The sequence below is a fragment of the Rissa tridactyla genome, chromosome 2 (assembly GCF_028500815.1).
Source record: "Rissa tridactyla isolate bRisTri1 chromosome 2, bRisTri1.patW.cur.20221130, whole genome shotgun sequence".
Classification (NCBI taxonomy): domain Eukaryota; kingdom Metazoa; phylum Chordata; class Aves; order Charadriiformes; family Laridae; genus Rissa; species Rissa tridactyla.
Genome location: NC_071467.1, coordinates 67,155,799 through 67,181,764, shown reverse-complemented (window position 1 = coordinate 67,181,764; position 25,966 = coordinate 67,155,799). Strand labels below are relative to the sequence as shown.

Sequence of the window (25,966 nt, the reverse complement as noted above, 5' to 3'; positions counted from 1 at the left end):
GAGATGCCCACCTGCCCCACGTGAATCAAGTGGAAGGGTCTGCTTGCTTAAAATTTGTCAGTGGACTGTTTGTCCTCCTGTTTGTACTTAGCAGTTTGGGGCTCTTGCCTTAAATGGGGAAGAGATGAGTTCAGTTTTCATGCTAGTTTGAGTTAAAAGCCACCCCTGCTGAATGAGAGAGGCTGCAGGCTCTTCTGGGTTTGGAGAGTGTACCTTCTGCATCTGCAGCAAAGCAGACCCGTGGTACAGAAATGGCTCCTGTTCAGAGAGAACAAAAAAAAAAATAAAAAACGGGATTCTGACAGTAGTCTACTGCTTACAGCGTTCAGATGCTGTCTCTGATCCAAGTGCTTCTTTATGTATTTTATCCAGAAACTCCTTCACAGATAAAAGCAGCGAGCAGCAGAAGCCTATACATTTGTGCATAAGCATATTTTCACAAGCCTATTTGGAAAAGAGACCACTCTTTTCCACTCTTTCTTTAAGTCACTGACCTGTGGCTGGGGGGGATGCTGCTTCTGTCCAGCTTCCTCACTTGTTTGAGCACCTTTCTTGCCAGCTCTTGGTGGATGGAGACCACTTTTGGAAATCCTGAATTGGTTAAGGGCCTGAAAAGAGCGGGGCTGCTTGTCCAATTAAGCTTGCAAAAAAAATGCTACCTTTTTAACAAGCAGCTGCTTAGGAAAATGTAGCCAAGGCTCCGAAAAGAGCAGGAACACGGGCTTAGTTTAGCACGGTTACCCTGGAGACAAGAGTCCTAGCACAGCTCCCAGTGAAAAGTTGAAAATTATGCAAAGTGTTACAGAGGATGACACTTTTTTTTTATGGTTTCTTGAGACCTGAAAGCCCCGAGAAGCAGGAATGGATCTGTCCCATTACTAGGATGTCCTGCCAGGTGGAGACAGGGTTGCCTGTGGCCTTCGTGTCTGTCAACCCAATGATCTATTGAGACGGGTGGTCTGAGCATCACCTCTATCATTTACACAGCTTTCTCGTGACAGCTCGTACGGCCTGTGTGACGGTGCCTCCCCTGCCACACAGCATACGCACCGCAGGGGTACGTCTGAAGCCCCGCACGCTGGAGCTGAGCTGCGTTTCTCGCCTCGGGGCTGAATGCACAGGGGAAAGCAGCCGGAGAGTGAGAGCTGTAAATAAAAACATGGAACAAGTCAAGTTTCTTTGAGACATTTTAGCCTTTGTTTTTTATATAAATTACACGTTAAACTTGCTCATGTTTGTATGTCAGCCTTCTCCCCCCACAGAACAGTTTATGACACAATTTCACCACAACAAATAAGCCAATATACTTACCTCATATACATAAATTATACTCTCTTGAATTTCTTAATGAAGCCATACTGCATTATAAGGCATATTTCTCAGTGACTCAACAGTGACATTTTATATGGGATTGTCTTCTTTGTCGGTAAAGTGGGACGCTATTGATGGAACAACTGCCCTTCTGTTTTTGCATTCATTTCTGCAAGCTAATAATCTCAGTCTATTAGACATGGAATAGTGGTATAGGAGGACAGAAAGGAAAATTTAGGCAGAGGAAAAAAACTGAGTATCTGCTGATACTCCATGTGACAGAAGATTATTTTTAGTGTGTGAAGTGACCCAATAACGTGGAATTTCACACTTTAATCCATACGCTGGAGGAAATTATTCTTAGAAATATAACTGCTTAAAGAAAAAGGAGGGGAGGGAACTGAGCAAACAGAGGGTTTGGTTTTTCCTCTGATGTGAACAACAAGCTCGTACGTGGAAGTAAGAACCCCGCTCCTCTGTCTGATCTCCTCCTCCTTTCAGATTTGTGGAAATAAATTCATCTGCCTTCTCCATCATCAAAGCAGGCATGAAAGGAGGGGTGTGGGACAAGCAGAGTGTGTGCGCTGCTCCTCTCCTCATCTTCCAGAGACGCCGAGCTCATGGGGTTGGGGAGCAATTCACTGACAGTAATTGCCAACCCGTCCCCTCCTCTCCACCTCCTTTGAGCAAGGGAGGTTTGTGACTCAAAGCGTGTGTCTAAGGGCTTGTCTTTACTGCCGCGCTTGCTGATGACGCTGTGCAGAGCACTGCCCAGCGGGATGCACATCCCCGTATGAAATCCCTAGCCAGCTCCGTAATGTTCTGAAGCGGAGTTAGTTGGCCTGGGGTGGTGAGGAAGCTCAAGTCCCGCTGACACTTGAACTGCTAATGCAAAGGGGATGCAGCCACAAGCCGTCACTCATCAGATGCTAATCCAGTCAGTCTGGTGTCAATGAAATAACTATGCCATTAGAGCATCCTTACACGAAGTGATTGACTCAGCGGAGAGGAGCTATTTTGTAGTTAGATGACTTAAGCCAACTTTACTTTGAGGACCAGTTCTCTTCTGGAGGTACTTTTGCAGTCAGGTGATTTATATATTACTCCTTCATGTACCACTCCCAGGGTCAGAGGCTAGAAACATAACCAGACTCTCTGCTCTTCATCTCTTTTGGGTTTAACAAATTTGAATCTCTAACAGTTGAAAAAAGGCTAAGAAAGCAGCTTAGTTTTCAGTACTGGATGATATTGTTCCTTGACTAAAAATATCTTGACAGGAAAGAGAGAGAGTACGGCACAATAAGCATGGAAAAACTGTATTAAAATATGCCAGGCTTGATGGGGGATGTTTGTTTTTACACCTGGCTCATGAAATGTTGCACCTGTGTAAACTTCTACAGTGACAAATTCCTAAACAGCTGCTCCTGGAGCAATATTTTAATTTGATTTCTTTTCTTTTCTCCCCCTGTGTTTCTTTTCCAGATAATGGCTCTGGGTCAGGAGAAGGAGGTGAGTACCAAACCCCAGTTACACTTGCTTTTGGTCTTTCTTTTGTACTCTATGTGTGTCAGTTTTATATACATGGTTACTGTGTGCCACGTGAATTAAGAAAAAATTCTGACAACTTAAAAATAAGCTTTAATGTTGCAGTGTTATCTGCCTATCTCAGAACAGTATTTGTATAGGAAAAGGTTGTAGTGTGCATTTGACCGATGTTGTTCTTTCAGATTTGACCTATATAATTTTTCATTTGTTGCCAGTAATATAGAGTAAAATTTAGATCCCTATTTCACCTGTATTTTGCTCCTGAGAACGTTCGTTCACAGTCAATTTCTTACCATCTTTTTCTTGCTTTCATTTCTTTAGTGTCTACAGTGCCTAGTTATTACTTTATTCTTGGGCAAACATGTGGACTTAAATGTATAATTACAGTATGATATCTGTTTTTTACCAAATACTTTATGTGTTTCTGTTCAAAGCTGTATATTCAAAGAGGGGATGTAGCACAGTAGATGTGTTCCTATCTTTGAACACATCTTAACCTTCTTCCAAGGATTGAAAAAAAAAATGCAACTTTATCTTAATTCTATCTTTGATACTACTAGCAAGAATATAGGATGAAAAATGTGAGATATAGATATATACACAGACATGGAAAAGCCATTTTGCCATTTGCTTTGCCTGTATTAAGAAAGTGTTGCGGTTCAAACTGAGTTTTGAAATATCAGAAATCTGGTAAAGCTACATAAAAATGTGCTTTTGTGAAAAACAATCAATGGCATCACTGTGTGGCTAAGCAAAACAGCTAAGTTTCCAAAAATCAGGAGTTAGCTTCCCCTTTTTTTCCTGTATCGAGTGAAGGGGAGGCATTTCTCTCCCCTTTAATAAGATGCTCTCAGTAAATTCCCGGGCTGCTGCTAGCACATGGCCGTTCTCAGTTCTCACCTTTGTTTCCTTTGGGAGCAGTGTCTGAAGGAACAATTTTCTGTTCAAACACTACCTCTTGTTGCCTTCACTGGTGACTTTTTTCTGAAGCTTTTCTTCCTGAGATTGCCTCACGGTCTTTCCCCAGAAGCTCTGTTTGCTTCTCCTTCCCCCTTCAGTACTCAGCCTGTTATCCCACTACAGCTGCTCCCTGCGAGCCGAGAGTCGCTTGCCTCAGTACTGCTATGCGCTTCTTATAGGAGACAGATGACAGAAATTTAGTCCACGTCTGACTTTTATTTTTGGAACAGTTTTAGAAATGTTTGAATGCTGTTGGGACTTCCCCACCCCCCCACCCCAGTATTTCCCACTTGGATACAAAAATCCCTGTTAAAGTCCCTTGTAAATATTACTGTGTTGGTCTGGAAGGGACTGGCAGCCAACTGACAGATGTGGTGATTCTTTGGGTAATTTTATGAAGACTTTGGAGGAAAGTAGGACAGAAGGTGCTGTGTTTTGTTGGTTAGGCTGCTCACTGAAGAGGTGAAAGATCCAAGTTCAAATATACTCGTTGCTTGATTTGGGGCAGAAGACTGAACCAAGTCCATCATCCCTTGGTAAGAGAGGCCCAAAATAGGTTTCCCTCGGTCGCTGCTGTTGATTTTGCTCTCAGTTGAAATATTCATTGGTCCTGGGACAAAGGGAGCAGGAGGACGGTGACAGCCTGGAGGTTGGGAGGATGCATGCTAGAGAAAGGCTTTGTTAGCTGGGACTCAGCGTGCCAGTGAGTTTTAATTATTTATGCAAAATAGAGTGGCATCGGCTGAGGAGATTTGGTGGTCCCTCCACACTACTTTGTAGCAGTGGTTTGTGCGTTGTCTTGGGAGGTGGAATATGTAGGTTCAGTTCACTTCAGGCAGAAAGAATTCAATCTGTGCCCCTTGGCCCCAGGTGGATATCTGCTCTGCCTGAGTATTGAATAAAGAAGGGACAGTGTACCCACTACCTCCTCCGGCAGTTTTGTGACGTTAGCCCTTCATTTATTTGGATTTCTTGCGAGTGCCTTTGGGCCAACTGAAGTGTTCCCGCTTCTCTTCAGTATGAAAACAATTGGCTTTAATTCCTAATTTTAGACAGAAAAAATATTTTAAACAACCAGAAATGTAAAATCCTGCTTGTCACTTTTTCTTTTTTTGGATACATCTAGGCTATTTGTGACAAACTGAATTAGTGCTGTCCCCCTCCACCTTTGTCACTAAACTGGGTGTTAGGTAATACTTCTGCAGAATAGTTGGCTGGTCTTCAGCAGGTTGAGTCATTTTCTGCATCTGAAAGCAATCCTTCAAAGGATGGAACTGCGGTTGCTTTGATTATTGAACTCCGCTCTGGCAGAGCAGTATTTTTGTACTCACAATATTTTTGTGTCTGGAATTGGTTTTGTTTCATTATTCAAGTAACTGTAAAAGTGTTACAAGACATTAAAAACATCAAAGAAATATTACAAATTAAGGGAATTTAGAATGAAAACCAAACTTCTAAAGGAATGTTGAACCTATTGAGGATGGAAGCGCGTTGTTCAGGATCCAGGGAAAGGGAGAGGGCGGGAACCTGTGCAGAGGGTGACCTGCAGGGTCGGGGTGCTCCCTGGTGCACACACCACAGTCCTGCCTCCCTGGTTATAACAGCTACAGGACTGACTGGAGCACAGCACGGCTCCTTCCTGGACCAGCCTTCCCCATTTTCTTCCTGGAGGAAGCCAGGACATGCTGAGGTAGAATAATCACCCTGATCATTTACTGTGATGCTCTTGGCCAAGGGTGCACAAGTGGGAACCAAGTTGCACGAGGAGCTTCTGTGCCCTGTGGGTTTGGTACTGCTGCTCCTAAGTACAAGGAAGCAGCGATGGATGTGGAAAAACGCAAGGATAAGTGAGAGAGAGCGAGCAAGCATGCTAGCTTAGAAATTTCTGTTTTGTTCCTAGGATTTACATTTCCAGATGTTAATCACAGAATCAGCATTTGCTATGTTTCTTAAACACACAATTAGTGTGATTGTGTATGCAGCAGTGATGCTTGCACACAGGGAATGGATGAGTGCAGCTGCTTGTATGCGTTCAGGAAGCGTTGCGATTGCTGTGCAGGAGACGTACTGTTTGCTGGTAGATTTTTAACTGTGGAGGAAAGTACTAGGAAAGCACCTGAGTTGTGCTCTTCAGTTGCTATGGCTCTGCCTGTGACAGTCTCCATTGCTGAAATTAGCTGCTTGCCTCACGCGCAGCTGAGATTTGTGCTCGTGGTTCACACTGTTCTCTTTCATTTGCCAGACGCAGAACAAGCTCATTAATGATTCTGAAACTTGACTTGATGCAGATTCTCCCTCCTACTCCCAAACTGTATGATGTTAAATACGTTCATTTTTATGTTAAAAAAAAACCAACCAAACAAAAAACCAACCCCAAAACAGAGTAGATTTACAACCGATTAAAAACCCCACAAAAATCTTTTTCCTCAAAGACAGTTTCAGACAATGTCTTGCCTTAGAAGTTGTCACGTGCCACAAAAATTCTAAAGACCATGGAACTACTGATCCAGATTCTCTCCCAAATCATGTTTACTGTCACAAAGATATTAGATTTTAGGAAAAGAATTACGAATAGGAGAATGGTTTCAGTATGCCTGAATGAGATGAAGGAGTATAATTTTTAAGGGTGACACAAATGTCGAGTTGCCCTCTGACATTCTGGGTAAGCGATTTCCATTTTCTATGCTCTGACAGCACAGTATTAATAAAGAGTTGTAATAAAATTACTCATTTTGCTCATTTCAGAAGTCTGAACCTTCAATTAGCATAATAAAAATTACGCTTGTGAAACCAAGCTGTTGATCACTTGTGGCAATGGGTATCCTGAAGCCACTTCTAAGAAGAATATGGATTGTTAATTCAGAAATTAGAGAAATTTCAACAACTTCATTACTCTACCGTTATGTTTCACCCCTACAGAAAGCAATGTCAGAGGGTGGGGACTCAGATCAAAAAAAGTTGCTTAGCTGAGGTCACAGCTGAAGACAGTGGGATCCTTCAGAATTTGCATTTAAGACATAGGCTTTTCTCTGTAATCTCATATGAATCGTTCTGCAGTTTCCCTGTTCTGAAGAATACAGTCACAAAACTGGCTCCTGATCCATTTTGTTTAAATGGTGATTTGTTAGAGTTTGACGAAGAACTGGTGAAAGAGAAGTCACAGGCTCAGATTCATGTTCATCTCTACCAGTTGTAAATTGCAACAGTAGTTGACCTGCTGGATGTACTTCCACAACTGGTAGATCGGGGCACAAAAAAGGATCCTCAGACTATCACGTGTACATAAAGGAGTTAAATTGGTAGCTTGCATGAAACATTTTCTTTTTTCTAATAAGAATTTAAAATTTGTATTTCTGGTGGAACCTGCCATGTTCTTCCTGTAAAAAGAACTGTGTCACCCAAATAAAGTAACCTTGGGAAGATTAACTTTGGTAGGCTTATATGAATGTGACTAAGGATGAGCTTTTACGATTTTTTCTTCAAGGTGCTTTCTGTGTGCAAATAAAGGGTTTTTTTCTCAAATTTGCAACTTGATACTAGTCAAGAACGTCTAAAAATAAGCAGTCATCTTAGTGATCTTCTTGCCCTCTCTCTATACAAAGAGCTGGCACTCAGGACTCCTAGCCAGGTAGAAGCCCTATCATTTAGCTGACGTAGATGCAGTGTTCAGAAGATCTCAGTCTTGTGTAAAGTCGTGTCCTTGTCAATATTCTAAAACAGATTCTAGCAAGACATTGCCCAACTACTAGTGAGGCAACTGAAAGGGCAATCAAAGCCCTTGGTCTAAATTCTGCTCAGATTTACAATCGTACCCTACATTATTAGAACAAATTTTGGCCCACTGCAGATGGGAACATTAATTCTTAAAGGAAAGCTTTTTGAAGAAGCTGGTTCCTATTTTTTTTGTGTCCAAGGTATCAATGACAAAGAGAATTTGCTTTCATCTGGCAGTAGTTCTTATTCATAAGGCTTTTTTTGGTAGTACTTTCCATCTGGCGTCCAGACATAGTGCAATAACTTTTGAAGGAGAACCTTATTTCTTCTGAGCTCCTGGGTCCCATCTTCGGTAAACGAGCACTTTGGAGCCATTCTTCCCATGTCGCTCCAAGTAGAAGCCTTTTTTCCTCTTGCTTGATAGTCCATACTTTCTCTATTTGATACTGCCAGCAAATGGCAGCTGTGATGTTGACTTTGTGATATAGTTAGGCCTTTGCAAGGATGTGTTGAAAACCGTCAGCATGTGTTACGTATGCCATCAAAGAGTTAACAAATGGTAACGACTTTTCAAGCCAGCTTTTCAGAGACAAATCGGTGTCCTAGAAGAGGCAGGTTCTGTAGTCTAGTAATCAGCCAACATGGGTAAGATTTCTAAATGTCCTGCTATGCTCATAACATTAATTTTTTATTCTTCTTCAGCATTTACCTGTGAACCTAAGCAAAACGCACTTTTGATATTAAAAAAGATGTAATGGTAGTTAGACAGATGGCACCCAATCATTTCAGGCTTTTAAGCTTAGGAAATAACATGTTTGCAATACATATAGCTAAGTTAATTATTATTAAAATAATTTGTTTTGAATTTCTAATCCCTCTGAAATTTAATAGCTAAAGTATCTTGTGATGAACGTCTAGCAGATTGCATTTAGTAATTAATAAATTGATATACAGTATGTGCTTTTTAGCAGGCTGCCATCTGTTCCTTCCCCTCACTGGGGACAACACTTATCCAGTAATTGTCACACAGTCAGGGCAGTGTAAATAGACACAGTTTAGAACCTTGAATATTTTTTATTTTAATTTGCAAAAATGCTACTGATTTGTTTTAATGTATTTTAATATGACCATGGAAACTTGGTGGTGATTAACACCCTGGATAGGAGGTAACATCACGTCTTTTAGCATATTTCTATAATGGCATGCGACTTAGAAAGACTTAAGTTCCAATTCCATCATGTGCCTTGTCACTGAGTATCTCTTTAGCTTCAAATAGCCCTATTTTTTTCTGTTGAGATCCTACTCCCTGTAGGTAAAATTAACACTGAACTAAAACTTGCGAGAATTACTGTGTTTTTGCCAAAGGTTCAGCAAGGCAGAGGCAAAGTGCCTGAATGTTCAGGCCTTCTGTTGGTGAAAACTTATTGTAAGCGGGGGTTTCGGGAAGGCTGGAGCTTGCTTGGAAGGATGCTGGAGCCAGGGGCATGGAAGGTGAGATTCCTCTTGCCTCTTATGCAGGATGACAGATAGGAAATGAGGCCAGGTTCATCTTATGCAGCCTGAATAGGGCCTGCAGAATGGCGTTCAGCATGTTCGTGAAACTGTGGGACGCCTCCCTTGGCATCTGGTGACTTTCCTGTCCTTGCTATTTTCCACTGTCATGTACTCATATGTAATTTCCCTGGTGGTTACGCTGAAGTCGTTGTGTCTTCCTTTGGAGAAAAAGGAGTTAGCTGCATTTGAAGCAAGACAGTGAAGTGCATGGGTATTTGAGTTCTCCAACCAGAGGGTCCTGCAGTGTAGAAGCTGATCCAGCTCCCGCAGTATGCCAGCTTTCCCCAACATTATCCATGGTGTCATATGCATAGAAGCAAAATAGAAGTTATAGTTGTGTAAAATACCTAACACATAACAAGGGTAGTGGTGGTAGGGAGCCTTACAGTGCACATCCTCAAGCCCTTTGCTTAAAAGCACACACACTATCATCACCATAACCACTGGGCAAACATGTCATCTTGGCTGGGTTGTGATTAGGGTATCAAACTTCAAACTGCCCTCCTCCAGGCACCTCAGTCATAAATAGGCCAGGCATCCTTGTGTTAAACCTGTAATGCCCTTTCTTGCAAAATCGAACTTCAAAGGCTGGTGTCTTTACTGGAGCGTGCTTACAGTTGCAGCGTGTGGCCTGTACTGCACAGGGAAAGTATCTTTCAGCCACGTATATAGATCTCTGGCTATATAGAAGCAAGCCAGGCTTTGCTTCTAAGCCAGCCGGGGAGTTGCGTAAGTGAACAGGACCTTTCGCATTGGTAAATATTGCTCTTGCCTAGGATCCAGCAGCATGGTCGAGATCATTCAAGACACCACTTGCCAAAAATTTGGGATAGCTAAGACTAGTTGTGCACTTGCTTTATATACTTAGATATATACTTACAGACATATATATATATATGTAGGTATATATGTATATGTATATAAACACACACATATGCACGCATACTTACTTAAAGACAAAAGAGCGAGTTTGCAGCTTTGTTTTAAATCACGGGGACAATCTCCATTTTAACTAAGGGTGTCATTAAAGTTGCCCTAGAAATTAATGGAAGAGAGGATAAGCCACTAAACGGTTCAACGAACTGCAGCCCATAATGCATGGTGCTGTGGACGGTGGTATTTTGAGAGGAATTTCCCTGCACTGAGGGAATCGCAGTCTAATCACGGGGTGGGTTCTTCTGTACTTTCGGATGCAGAAGTGAATTTGCTGTGGCCCTTGCTATTTTTCCAAAATCTTTTTGAGATTAGTTGCTCCCATGGGATAGCACATCAGTAAAAATCAATATACTCCCAAACCGGACAGGAATTGCTTTTCAGAGGGTCTTTCCCAAACAGGGGGATCTTTATTCCACCTACGCATGGCTACTGACTAGTTGCAGCCCGCCACAAGTTCCCCCCCACTCCACTGTGGACAGTGATAAATATATACACACGCACACGGAGCGGAGCTGCCTTTCCAGGCCATGCCTCGGGGCAGAGCAGGCTTCACCTTGACACAGACTGATGCTTTTGCTTCAAGCCTGATTGAAAGCCCTCAGCAGAAACCCAGCCATACTACCATTGCAGGAACGCACAAATGAGTTGCCGAGGGAAGCAATTTACTGCTGGCCAATTCCTCTAGAGCTACTTGTCCATTTGCGGGCTCCTACCCTGCGGCTCCTAAGGTATAGCTGGCCATCTTCTGCAGAGGAATAATGACTCGAGGAGAAGCGTTAGGGAGCGCTGCAGCTCGGAGAGACAACTGGGAGTCACAGATCCCGTCCTCGTGCCTCATTTCTCTTGAAGGACAGAGCATTAATGAGGTGCTGCCCTGGAACACGAAAGGGGGCTGAAAACAGAGGGAAAATGAGCTTTCACTCAAGGTGAAATTAAGATGTCAAAGAACAGAATTAATCAAGATACCAATGAAAGTGAGGAGAAGAAGTTCTGTAATCATCTATACATCAACATTAGAAGCCTGCATAATAAACAAGAGGAGTTGAATTGCTCATTTAGGAGCATATTTTGACCTAACTGATATTACTGAAACCTGCTGGGAAGATCTGATTGATTGGAATATTAGAATTAATGGCTATAAGCATTTAGGAACAATCAAATGTGGGGGAGAAAAGAGAAGGGAGGGACAATCTGTCAAGGAAAGCATTGCCTATTTGGAGACATTTGCACCAGAGAAACTTACGTTCTCAAATATTAATGGGTTAACTTATTTTAACAGCACACAAGTGGGGAACTGAAAATGTCTGCTACCAATTCAGGCTGAAAAACAGTATTTATTTATTCTGTATTGGTGAGGAAAGCTGCATTTTCTTCAAGGACTTCAGTCTAAATTATATGCAGTGTCTCATGCTACCAGTATAAAACATCATGCAGCTAGTAATGAAAGAAGCTTCTAAAAATTATAGATGACTATCACCTAACTTGCACATGTTGCATCAATACACATTCATCTGTATTACACCTCATCCTGACAGGTGTAAATTATTAGTACCTGAGGTGCAGGTGTTCTTGACTTGCACATATTTAATATATGCAAACAAAATAAAGTACCGATAAATAATTCCATATACATGAATCCAGTAAGTTCTGATCAAGGAATAAAAGGCCACACTTCTTCTAAAACAAATATAATTTTAAAAGGTAGAGAAAGCAATTTGGGGGCGGGGGGAGGAGAGACAGAGATGTTTACACTGAATAGTGTATTAAAACAATGAACAAGTAGTCATGGACTAATGTTTATGAAAATGAAAAGGTGCCGGGGCATCCACAGGGAGCAGAACCGAAGCTGGTGAGGAAGGGTGTGCGTGCATGCATGCGTGCGTGTGTGTGTGTATGTGTTGCTCCCTTAGCTCCGTTACAAAATTGAAATGCTAATAGTGCAGCGAAAGTGCTCTGTAAAACATTCTGGTTGTATTTGTAGTCAAGTCAGAGAGCATATATAGGATATGATGAACTATTTTCCATGCTAGCAGTACTGCAGAAGCACCAAATGTTGAAGACAGGCGTTTTGTAACCAGGAGGTCTGGATGGTTTGCACCTGAGAGCTTTAAAAATTTAAAGAATTCTCTGGGCCGACAATGACTTTTTTTGTCTCTTTTTCTACAGTAAAACAATGAGAAATAATGTACAAATATTTTGAGAAAAGATAAGTGTGATGATTGGTCAGGCTGCACTCTCTCGTTGTGGCATCCATCAGAAGCAAAGCAGTGGAATAGAAGGTGGAAGAATCAACCACGTACAGAATTAACGGAGAGGAAAATATTTAATGCCAGTCATCATGGGTTCACGGAAAACCTTTATTGAGAAATTTACCTTTTTTTTTTTTTTTTTTTTAAACTTATCTTTCCAAGAAAGGCGTTTGTACAAGAGAACATTTTATGTAAGCGTACCACCTCAAAACCATAACCCTTTTCAGACAAAGGCACTCTCTCATACAAGTCTAAGTAACCAGAGGGCACAACATCCACACAGTGCGCATCTAATGTGCAAAACTACTGCCAATCAATGGATCCTTCAATGTTAAGAAATCCTTACAAAATGAGTGTGTTTCTAGGGACTATTCTTGGCCTCGTGACCCCTTCCACTGGTGACCTGAGTGAATCAGTCAGTACTGATCAGGCCTGGAAGACAGAGGACAGGTCACTGAGCCGACAGGTTGCACAACTAGGTGGGATTTTAATGCCCAAGGACAGAGTTATACGTAGCGAGTCCGGGATCTAGGTGATTTTTCGTGCATGTCAGACTCTCTCCTGCAGACTGGTGACCCTGAAAAGGACTTGTTGGGGAATACGGTGGATAATAAAGTGAACGTGGATAATAATGGTCAGTGCAGAGATGTTAACATCCTGGGGAAGGGCATTGAGGGTCATAAGGACAGCAAAAGAAGTGGAAATACGATGAATGAAAGCCATGAGCAGCGCCGCATTTTTAACTTATTCAAACTGTAGGGGGTCATTTATTGGCATGGAAAAGTGAAATCTGACACTAAAGAACACTTTAGGATGCCAAACACAGGCACAGGAACGTGGTATCTAGAAAGAAGGAAAAATCAAACAAGATGTACACTTCTAAAGATAAAAGCAAACGCTCTCTACTGCAACTTAATAAAAGTGATGATAGAATTTCTACAGTGGGAATTTTGTAATAAAGTTTGATCTGTATTAATCTTTGAAAAATGCACAGCATGCTTTAGACAGAAGTTAATTTGAGAGGCTCTCCTGCACTATTCTCCCTGTAAATCCAGCCCCACAGGTAGGAGGGAGAGATTCCCTTCAGCCAAGATCCAGGAAAATTAAGAAGGACTCTTGTGGATTTCTTTTTCCTATTTACATTTAAAGAATATAAATGCAGCTTTTTATTTGGTGCTGTTTGATTAGCTGTTGCTACAGCACATAAAGCTGCTATGAGAAAGAGAATCACCGATCAATGTCCGTCCGACAGCCTTGTGTAGTCAGCCTCACACCACCACGATATTGAGATACATTAAGTGGTTCCTGACTCTCTCTGCAGATTTCTGTGGTTGTTTTCTTGCATTTCAAATGTCTCTCTCTCTCTCCTTTATGACTTTGTTAAAATAAAACATAGGAGTGACTAATGGTAGTGAAATAATAAGAGTATAGTTATATTTTTCTTTTACGTGGTGAAGAGTTTTGATGTCCATGTCAACAGTGAGATTGGTGCGGGTGTTTTGGGGATCAGAATATTTGCAATACTAATTTTACTTCTTTAAAGAAATAGCATTTCTACCAATTTCTTGTTAAGATGACTTTTTTCTTTTAGTCTTGTAGAACTAATCAGAGTAGTCTGGAAAATATACCACAGCAGCATGTATGAGATATGAGCACAATCTAATCCCATCGTCGGAAAGAGAAAGAGGAAAAAAATGCAAGCAGTAACCTTGCATAAGGATATCTGTAATTAAAGACTGTCAAAGAAAATAGCATTCAAATCCCCACTACCTAATATTCAAGGACATTAAAAGGCATGGGGTTGACACACTCTCAGCGCCAATTAAGATTAAATGTGACTGGGACACATGTCCATGCTGGCTGCGTGGCTGGTGGGGTGAGAATATATACAAATCACCGAAATAAGAATAAAGGAAGAGTCAATCAATGACGCATTAGTGCTCTCAGGGATGCTTTCTTGTCACTGGTACAGTTCTACCAACCTCCAATTGCCTGATTTTGAAAAAGGGAACGCTATTAAGTTTAATAGCTTCAGTATATGATAACTTCATGTTGACAGTATACCTGAAGGCAAGTGGATTTAGGTAAGCAAAATCAGAGCTTAATAAGAAAGTCATGCTTTCTGTTAACAATACCTTGTTTTTTATAGAGTATGAAGGATCTGGGACAGAAGTTCAGAGAAAACACTCAAAATGTGGAGTTTGCAAATATAGGGCTGAGTGTGATGAAGATGCAGAAAACGTTGGGTAAGTAGTAAGTTTTCCTTTAAGAATATTAGTGAACAAAGAGAGAGGAAAAAATGTTACAAAAAAAGGAAAAGTATGTGATCATCTGCTTGACTATGTTTGTTACTGCTAGTTGAAGCTTTAATGCTGTCCAATAATAATGTGTTTGGTGTGTGTCTGTAAAGAACAAACCATCTGTAGTCGCAAGGTAAAGGGAGAAATCAAAAAAGAGGTATATTGGAGAATCTTTATCTAACATTTTTCAAATGAAGGACCTTGATTTGTTTAGTCTTGGCAACAAAAAAAACAAACCTGCAAACCAAACAGGACTGCAAAATAAATACTGATACTTCACCTCTGAGATTTTTTCTCTATGTTCTGCGTATTCATAACGTATTTATTATAGGTGCTTGTTTCCATCAGTACAAAGCTTGGATCTAAACATTAAGCTGAAGTGGGGACCTGAGCCAGTCACTTCTTCCAGACTCACTGTGCCACTTGACCTCCTACGGGCACCCAGGGGAAAACTGATGAAAAATACCGGTCACTTGTCAGAGCTCGAAATGACTGATCAAGAAACAAGAGGGTTTTAAAGACAATCCATAATGCACAGGCACACGCACCAAGTCTCCCGGCTCAAGGTGCTTGATGGCTAGAGTATCCCCTGGCTGTCTAGGCTCTCTGTAGGTGGCTGTCAGAAGGGGCAGAGACATCATGGAGGAAAAGGGTCCTTTAGACAGCCTCGTGAGGCATTAAGGTTTGTTGGAAGGTAAAAGAAGCCCCATATAATTCATGGGGCTTTGTTTTTCCACAGCCGTTGTCGTGGCAGTGGCTGGAAGTATGGAAGAAGCTTAACTAGAGTCTGGGCTGATGGTGGGTACTGGGGTCGCAGCTGCAGAGGCAGCACATGAGGGTGTTCAAGAGATGTGTAAATGGTACATGGAGGGAACAGCATCTCGGAATAACAGAGCCTGAACATCACTAATCTGGGGAAGCATCACTCTCCCTTCTCCCGTCTTCCAGCTGGAATCCATTTCATGTTGAAATATGTCTTAATTGCACAAGATTTTATTATGGGATATCAGCATGAAGACAGCTCAGGCAGTGAAGCGGCTTAGCACTAATATTCAAGATATGTATTTGAGATTAAATCATAGCGTACAAGGGAAACCAAAATGGTAATAGTACTCATGAATACTAGCATGATACTTCACATTTCATAAAATGTCATAGTACCAAAGTAGGCTTGCTCTTTTGTGGAGAGACAAATGAGCTGTAGCTGTTTTTTATAATACTAATAATTTTCTGCAATATTGCCTTGGTCTGTTTCATTTATGACTGGCAAGATGGGTATAGATTTGTTTCTTGTATGCACTGAGATGTGTTCTTGGCTTTGGTACATAAATCCTGAAGCATTCGATTTCAGTAAAAGCTTGGCTATTCATTCTCTACTTGTAGAGTTGGCATTCCTGCAGCTATGTAGTATCTAGAAGAGTGTCCTGGTTTGAGGTAAAACAGAACCAATTTTCTGTTTTTTAATTTTACCTTTTAGCTGGGCCACTTCTAACTGACTAAAGTCTGAAATTAATAGCATATTGTTCAGAAACTGTTCACTCTGAGTGGTAAGACCTGATTATACCAAGGAATGGTAGGCACAGAGGCTCTTGCTTATACTTATTGCTATAACAGCCAAGGTCAGCTAACTTCGTTATTTGCCCCGTTAGAGGGTCAGAGGCGGAAAAGCAGAAGGGTCCCACCTGCAGGGAGGAGCGGATGGGAGAGGTGACCCAAAACTGACCAACAGGGTATTCCATCCCATGTGCATCACGCTCAGTATAAAAGCTAAGGGATCAAAGGGGCAAGTCTTTTTCTTCAGTGGCTGACGTCCGAGGAGGACCCTGTCTGTTCGTCTGCCTTTGATCCCAATCCAAGCATTCCCGACTCCAGATCCGAAATTCAGCTCCTGTCTGTTGCTGACTCCAGTCTGGGACTTTCCCTGTGCCTGCTGGTGAGGCGATCGTCATCCTGGGAGCTGTTTTGTATATATTATATACTTTTTTAATTATTATTATTATTATTCTATTATTATTTGCTATTTCCTTATTTATGATTATTTTCATTAAAGTAGTTTAGTTCTTTTTCTAAACTTGTAAATCTCCTTATCTCTCCCTCTCCTCTCTTTGGAGGAAGGAGAAGTTCTGTCATTCTGATTGGCCAATCCAGCCAAACCATGACAAAGAGAGTTAGGATAAATCTGAGGAGAGTGGAAGATTTATTCTCTACATTCTATTCACATGAAATGAGGCCATGGTCCCTCTTCTCAACAACAGGAGGAGAGTGCTCTTTTGCCCCTAAGATTTCTTTAATTAGTCATCATTAAAAAAAAAAAAAAAGTGGAAAAAACCCAACTTCATCTAGAAAGTACTCAGAAATTAGAAAATATTCCCATGAAGGTTGGTCACAATCTATCAAATTTGTCAATTTTGTCAGTTTTCAAACCTAAATAATTTTAAAAATTTTTTCTCAGTATCTTGACCATTATAATCAGGCTTTAGTGATATTCACTGTGTGTTTAGACTTAGATTACATCGGTCTTTGTTAACATAGATTCCCTTTACAAGGTTAATTTTGACAAGTCACATAAAAAGTCACAGACTTGCTTAAGTAGAAGTTAAGAGTTGGCTTCTTTTTTCCTAAAATCAAAGCAAATATTTACCTGGCAGAAACAAGATGGGATTGAAAATTTATGTTTGGGAAACTCTAGTAGGGCACCCCTTAAGAATGCTTTTAAAATCTTATTCTTACTCCTTTTCCTGTTGGGTTTCAGCCTGTTTTTTTTAACCTCATAAAATTCTATCATGATACATAAAATTATTGGCGGCATAAGGACCTTTCACCAGACTTGTATAAACACTGCTAGGTTCATATTTTTATTTTATTTTATTTTGCACCATATTACAACCACTGCCAACCCTAGTTCTAGCAAATCACACAAGCACCCTAATTTCTCAAATATCGTGTCTTCATTTTCCTTTCTAAGGCATGGGAATGGCCACTGTGACTTTTTTTGGATAGTGGGGTAACGTCTACTAAATCATGAAAAGGACATTTAGTTCTGTTCAAGTAGACTTCTTAGGCCTGGATAGCCCTTGCTTGGACTTCATGATGTTAAAGCACTTCATAAAGTGATCTATGTGATTACAGGAGGCATTTTAAGAGGATTTTGCTTCGTGATAGTAACTGATTGAAGTAGCTGAACTGTCTCCTAATGTACAGTAGATAATCTCAAGCCATATTCTTGAGATGCTGTCTAGTGCTTACAGTAAATATACAACCATGCATTTGCTCATCCTCTTTTCCAAGCCGTGCAATCTGAGACCTTACAAACATCGACTCCTTCTGCTCCAAGTGCTCTTGAGAAGTAAAATGGTATCTGTACTCCTGTTTTATAAATAGAGGAATTAAGTTACGGGTAAATTATTAGCCTGCGGACAGACAGTGAATTGGTGGAAGGGTAGGCATCCATGCTACAGAGTGGTGAGTGGTTTGAGGTAAACGAGCTAGCATTAATGAGAAATCTCAGGACCCGCCAACAGGCCAGCCACAATAGCTTGGAGCACAGAATAGGCAGATTTTTCCCTGATAACAGAAAGATCCTGCTAAAGACAGTTCTATTCCATATGGGCTGTGGTTTGTCTTTTGGACCTGGAAAGATGTGGGAGTCCTATGTGAAAAATGATGGCATCCGCTAGTTTCAGTGAAAACAGTAGGATGATCGATACAATGAAGGAGCAGGAGCGTGACCATAGATAGTAGCAACCACTTATCATTTCCTGATTTTTAGAGTTGGACTTGCTGATGTCTGAGAAAGTTCTTTCTTCTCAGAGGTGCACCGTGATAGTGTGAGGGGCAACAGGCGTGAGTTGGAGCATGGGCAATTCTGATTTGACATGATGGAAAATGTTTCCACCATGAGGGTAGTTGGACACTAGAACAAGGTGTCTGGTGAGGCTGTGGAGCTTCCGTCCGTGGAGATGGTCTGAACTTGATCAGGCACAGCCCTGGGCCAGCTTTGAGCAGGGGGTTTGACCAGATGACCTCTAAATATCCCTTCAAGCCTAAATTATTCTGCGTAGTTACCAAATCTTGGTGCTTTTTAAAATTAAACAAGTTCAGTTGTACACAGCTGAGATGCACTCCATATTACAAGTTAGTGATTTTAATTCACTTTGTTGCTTTTAAATTGTATTTTCCCCTTTGAAAAAGTTAAAATTTTTAGTTTTCATGCTTGGCATTGAAGCATTATGGTTGCGTCTGATCAAAGTTGCTACATCAGCTTTTATTGCACAAGATCATGCATAGTCTGAACAATTCAGGCTTTGCAGAGAGTTTTAGATTTGTATCTTCATTTTGTTTGATTTCTCAGAAACATTATCTATCTAAACCAGAAGTGGTTACAATGCATAGTAAATTGAATGCAAAAATATAAACAACTTTATCATTTCCACTGCCTCTGCAAAAATTTTCGATGTTGATTTTAAGTGGACTGATTGAGACAAGGAAATAAAGTCTGAGGAGATGGTTGTTATAAACAGCATGCCATACTTAGAAAATTAGTGTTCAACCATATACAAGTCAGTACATTATTGCTTTATATACATGCAAAAAGGAATCAGGTTGAGGAAACACCACAGAAATATATTTCTCCCTATTTTTTTTCTTTTGTCATACAACTTATAAGTATTTTAAAGAGTTGTTAGTTTATGGGCAGGCTTTTCAAGAGCATAGAAAACCACTTGTGGATGTACTTGTCTAAAGTTGCATAAAGGCGTACTATGCCATATTGTCCATATGGCGCTTTCCTGTAGGTCTGTGGTAACAGGCTGCAGACAACAGGTTTCACACGGGTTGGCCGTGATTTTTTTCCCCCTTTAGCCACAAAACTGAAACACGGGTTGTATATGTCATGGGAAAAGCTGCTGCCTGAGACCCATCGGTCAGGACCTCCCTTTCTACTCTGCCCATCAAAGTGTCTCTCCGGCCAGAACCTTGCTGCGCCATGTTGAAAAGGCAACATAATACATGCAGAGGTGCAAAATGTGTAGCAGGGGAGTGAAAAAGCACACGTGAAGTTGGTAAATTTAAACTTTCATGGGGGAAACTGGCCAGAAGCCTAAAGACATAGGAATGTGAGGGTGGTGTGTGTCTTCTGCTGGAATTTTGAATTGGAAGTGAAGTCGGGTTGAGACATGGAGATGGAAGTTGCAGTACAAAGCTTGGGGCCACCTAGAGCTGACGGGGTAAATCCTGTAGGGCACCATCCCAACCACACGTGGTTTGCTGTTGGTATGCTCTGGGGTAACCAGACTGCAGTTTTTTCATAGTGGACTTTACAGTCACACTGATTGCTCATGTGATAAACAGATCGTCCTATCAGTACACAATCAGAAGGTGGTCTACTGATGACATTGAAACACTTAAAATAATACAGTATGAATGCACAATAAATTAAAACAGATGTGCTTGTAAAACCATTTTCATCAGTGTAGCACTTAAATCAACTCTTTCTTCAATGAAAGCAGCGTATATGAATATTTGTAATATTGTGGTGTCTATTAAGGACTCCAAGTGATTTATTTTTATTTTTTTTTTAAATTCAAAGAAAAAATGTTCAATTTAATTTTTTATAAAGCTTCTAAACAACATGATGCCTTAGTTTACTGTGTATGATTGAAACTTTAATTATTATTTGCAGTCCTTCAAGAGCTGAATAATTATTTTTTTTCTACAATAGCCACCTGCAGCACTGGCAAAGAAACTGATAACATAAACTTACTTGTGGTTTGAGGGGTTTTTTTATATTTTGATTAGAAAGGTGGGCTCTTAAGTATATATGTTTCTTCATAAGACTTCAATTTTCAAATGGTCTTGATTTCCATACTATTACCTGGCCATTTTTTCCACAAGCTGCTTCTTATACGTATCAAAATTCATGCTCAGAGTAAGGGAGAACATTTGAATACTTATACATTAGATATAAATAATGTATATATTATATTTATAGTAAATAATATATATTTATACTATTTTACTATTAACATTTAAAATAAACTGAATTAATTTTAGAATAGGGGTTTCATCTCACATTTTTTCTTCAAATGTGAAGTATCTTTCCAATGTAAAAAGTCATATTGCTGAGTGGCATAGAGTGCACCCTCAGCAAGTTTGCCAACGACACCAAGCAGTGTAGGGCGGCTGACACGGTGGAGGGAAGGGATGCCATCCAGAGGGACCTTGACAGGCTGGAGAGGTGGGCCCATGCCAACCTCATGAAGTTCAACAAGACCAAGTGCAAGGTCCTCCATCTGGGTTGGGGCAATCCCATGCACCGATATAGGCTGGGCAGTGACTGGCTTGAGAGCAGCCCTGAAGAAAAGGACTTGGAGGTGCTGGTAGACCAGAGGCTCAACATGAGCCGTCAGTGTGCACTAGCAGCCCAGAAAGCCAATCATATCCTGGGACACATCAGGAGAAGCGTGGCCAGCAGGTCAAGGGAGGTGATTCTCCCCCTCTACTCCACTCTCGTGAGACCCCACCTGGAGTACTGTGTCCAATTCTGGAGCCCCTACTACAAATGAGATATGGACGTGCTGGAACGTGTCCAGAGAAGGGCCATGAGGATGACCAGAGGGCTGGAGCACCTCTCCTGTGAGGACAGACTGAGATAGTTGGGGTTGTTCAGTCTGGAGAAAAGAAGGCTCCGGGGAGACCTTACAGTGGCCTTCCAGTATCTTAAGGGGGCCTACAAGAAAGCTGGTGAGGGACTTTTTAGGATGTCGGGTAATGGTAGGACTAGAGGGAATGGTTTAAAACTAGAGATGGGACGATTCAGACTGGACGTTAGTCACCATGAGGGTGGTGAGACACTGGAACAGGTGGCCCAGAGAGGTGGTGGAAGCCCCATCCCTGGAAGTTTTTAAGGCCAGGCTGGATGGGGCTTCGAGCAAGCTGATCTAGTGGGAGATGTCCCTGCCCATGGCAGGGGGGTTGGAACTAGATGATCTTTAAGGTCCCTTCCAACCCTAACAATTCTATGATTCTATATTACTTATGAAGAGTTATATTCCCTGCTCTTGCACTGTTTCGTGTGGTGTGTCTCTTGCCTCTTGCATGCCAAAGCACTGCTAGATACCTAAACAAAATGCCAACATCTAGTAAGTGTCAGAAGGACTGTTGCTTTAAAAGGTATTTTAAAGTATGCTGTAACTTCAGGAAAATAATATCCATAATGAAGTCATGAACTATAGAATAATTTAGGTTGGAAGGGATCTCTAGGGGGTTGTCTGGTCCATTTTTCTTCTTTTTTTTTTTGTCTTTGGTAAGGAAATCATTAGCTTAAAAATAGCCCCACAGTAAAAGTTCAAATGTGTCATGTTCTCAGTTTTACCTACATTTTGTTCTTTAACAGATAAAATATGGAAATGAGATTCTGAGCACATGCAGTCTTTTTTTAATAAGTGTACTGTGCTGTCAAAGATCTGTTTTGACTCATAATGTAGATTTTCAAGAGAGATTGACAATTGATCCCCAAGTAGACCTTTTGAGATTAGCATTTTACGAGATTTACTTTGGAAAGAGAACGTGTCTCAGCACCATATAGATTCAACCAGCTTATAATTTGCATACTGTCTGTTTTCAAAATGGCAAAACCAGAAATTGAGAAATGTAAGTATTAACACTTAGAAATACCCGTATGGACATTTTAAAGTCCCAGTCTCTGCCTTGTCTATCTAATTTGTCTTCCAGAGAAAGATTTAGTCTGTTTGAAGTCCGGCACGCTGGTTTATACTTACCCCTTTTGACCACTCTTTCACTCATTTATCGTACCTTTTTAGCGTACCATATCAGATGTAGGTATATATAAGGAAGGGCATCTTAATCTTGCCTAGACACAATTCACAGATTTCTAGTCCAGCAGAAAAAAAATCCAAAGTATCTGTGTGTAAAACAAAACACATAAACACAAATAATGGAGGAAATCAACCTAAACAAGGGATTTATGATTGTGCTGTGGGATTACTGAATTATGTAAAATTGGGCTACAGGAAATCCTGATATGAGAGGAATAGTATAAAAGTCTCTTCATTATATTGGCTATTAAGAAATTGAACAGATCCTAGATGGATAATAATCCAGGCCTGGGTTTTTTAATGTATGTTTTTAACAATCTTTGTAGCAGTGTGTGCCAAGTCTTTGAAGGTTTCTGTTAGTTGAGGGTGGAGGGAGGGTTAGGTCACTCTTGTGAGAACAAGCATCAGTTCACCACGTGGGCTGCTAGAAACTCACGGCAGTTAGAGACTAACCTTCTGCAGTGGTCAGAGAAAGCCATGCCAGGAAATTAAATAAGGGAGTGAAGGGGCGGGTGGAAAGTAGCTGAATCTTACGGTATTTAAAGGGTGTTCTGCATTGCTGGGCAGAAGTAAAAGCTGAGAGGGAGTTCAAGCAGGACACAGAGAAGCTTGTAGAATTGAAATCTACTTCTCTTGCCCTTATCTCCCCAGTGCTACAAAGGGATTTTTAACAAGCCGCCAAAAAAACTAATGAAGATTCAGCTCTAGTCGAATAGGTAGAGAAATCACTTTGAAATCCAGATTTTCTTAGTTCAGGTTTCATCTGGGAAGAATTGCGCACAAGGGAAGGAACATCCAATGGGAGGTAATCCTTCATTTGACACAGTTATCTTCTTAACTGCAATTGCAACACCCCTGCTATTTCAAGTCACCTAAATTTATTCCATCAAGCATACACTTACCCTTCCATGTGTATTTCACATACTTTGTTTTATTCCAGTGTTTCCATTTTACGTTTGTAAACAGCTGTGCCAATGAAAGGGTGCGTAAGCTGAGAAACTTTACTGTTGGCTACTAGGAAGGGGCAGCAAGCAGCACTTTCCACGAGGCCAGGCCAGAAAAACGCATTCACGAGCAAATCCCAGATGGGCACAAATGCAGCAGCCGGATCTGCTGGTTGGAAATTCCAGCCTCTCTCCATAGCCAAGCCCACGCCGCAGATCTGTAATGCTTTTCCCTTCCTTTTTGTTCCCCTCCTTTCTTTGAATCTAGCATGGCTTTTAAGCACGCAGAGCTTCCAACAAACCACGTACACCTTGAAGCCTGAAAACAAAAAGGAGCCTTGAAATGTGTTCTGATCTCTGGGGATCTAATTAATTTACTGATAGCAGCAAGTGCTCCTACAGCCTCAGCTCGTTTCAAACATGTCATATCATTTTACTAAACACATGTTCTTTGTTACACTCAGTAGCCCCTAATAAATGAGTTGTACGTTCTCATTTCTTATTTATTAACACCACCTAAAATTTTTGTTTAGTTCAATTATAGCACTTCGTGCTTTCCTGAAATTCAATGCTTTTCTGTTTAACTAATGGTGTTAATGAACAATGCGCCTGCAACTTATAAAAGCACCTTGTCACAGCAAGCTGTGACTTTTTTCTTAGGATGTCAACTCTTTGACAAGATTAAGGGTTTTTTTCTGCATTCTGTAGTACATCAGGAAAACACCTGAATACATCCTGTTGGATTTCCAGGACTAAGCGAGAGAAAAGATCGGTTGAGGACACTAAGCAGAAACACTCTCCAGCAAGACATCGACTTGGAGAATTAACTACCTGTTTCAATCCTTTTGGTTAAAACCAACAGGAAGGTTATCATGGAAAAAAACCCCTCTCGTAGTAGTCTGACTCCTTTTATCCCAGCGTGACTTTTACAACAAGCTGTTACAGCAAAAACTTGAACCACTCATTCAATTCTTTCTGGTATGAAGCATTGAGCATTTTCAAGACGTCCTTAGTACACGATTCTGTTAAGCGACTTTTCCTTGAGCACTAACTCTTTTCTTCTGAAAGTTGCACTGAGCAGCCACACATCAGGCTGAAGGCACCAGCTGGTAGTTTTTCTTTATTTTCCTGGGGCACCAAGCAGGATCGTGTTGTCAAACAGATCGAAAAGCCAACAGCAGAGCCAAGTGAGAGCAGCAAAACACCCAGTATCAGTATAGGTCTACGGTTTTTCCATAGTCCTGATTTGTATTGGGATATAATGATTGATTTACCCAATGTGGCATGGCGCTTTGCAAAAGCAACTGGGGGAACAGAGAAGCCTTTTATTTTAAGGTTATGGGGGTTTTTCTTGATGCAGACTTTACTGTGCTTATCCTCACTTTAGCAGCTCAAGATCAGCTTCACACAACAATTTATGCTTGCACCACAGCTGGGCTTCAGGCAATTGTTCCTGGAAGTCACTCCAAATAGCAGGAGTAAATAATTGAGAGCTAGGAGAAAGACACTGTGATGTTCAAAAGTACTCTGACATTTTTGCTTTGCGAGCTTTCAAAAGAATTACTTTTCTCTTTGTGAAAATGTGCATGATTCCGGGTCTTCTTTCTCAAGATCCTTCCTGATTCCCTTGTGGGGTCACTCCTGAGGAATAAACATGCCTGTCAGAGTGGCATTTGCCTGAGAGACCGGGCTCAAGCTTCTGCACTGTGTCCACGAGTGACACCAGGAGTGTCACTGGCTGTGCTCGCAGGCTGGCTGCTCACCTCCGCGGGGGTTCTCCCATGTGCACCTTCCTGGTCTGCTCGCAGCATGGAAGCAACTCAGACCTGGGTTTGAACCTCAGTTTATCCACATTAGAAAGTTAAATACAAGGTGTCGTTCTGCTGGTATTTATGACTGACATCATCATATGCAATTGTCTCTTTGATCTGTGTCAGCCATCCAAACTCAGACCGGCCTTTAGCATTTGTGAAAATATACTGAGAGGTCAAAAAAGCAGTGTTTAAGAGGTGCTAAATAGTTAATTTCTTATGTGAGAAATTAACTAACTTTCTGTATCTGAGTAGTTTCATATCACTAAAAATACCGTTGTGTGATAGGTACTAATCTTTTCCTTTATTCTTTTTTTCTTTTTCTTTTTATTTACTTGCAAACCAGACATTTTGGTACATTGTTATTTCAGTGTGCGCCTACCTGCTCACATCAGGAAGCGCATACTAAAAGCACACCTCATTTTTATTTCTACTGGTAATTAGGGATGGAAATGCATCTTGCTTCTCTCCTTTTCGATATGGTATAGAATGAAAATGTTACGTAAAAGTCATTGTTAGAAATATTTAAAGCTAGACTGAAAGCTATGATGTTGTCTCAACAAATGCAAGATAGTGTTTTAATACATGTTTAAAGTGAGTAGAAGTAAGGTGGAAAATTCTGTTCAAAATACCTTTTTTATATGCATTAAAATCCTAATCTAAACCTTGCTGATACAGGCTTTCCAATGCTTCCTGTTTTGTAAAATTGTCTTCTGTTGCATATTATTATGTTATGTCGCTTAATTGTATAGCCTAATATTTTTATGATGGATATATATCGAATTTAGAAGTACAGTCAAAACCTTT

General features: G+C 40.9%; 1 protein-coding gene across 1 annotated transcript in view; it reads left to right on the top strand.

Annotated features, from left to right (window-relative positions):
• The window catches only part of TMEFF1 (transmembrane protein with EGF like and two follistatin like domains 1), a 55,893-nt gene that overhangs the window by 11,470 nt on the left and 18,457 nt on the right, over positions 1-25,966 (top strand). The window contains exons 4-5 of the mRNA XM_054190566.1: positions 2,794-2,820; positions 14,419-14,515. Of these exons, the coding sequence (XP_054046541.1) occupies positions 2,794-2,820; positions 14,419-14,515 (124 nt within the window). The remainder of the gene's footprint in view (positions 1-2,793; positions 2,821-14,418; positions 14,516-25,966) is intronic.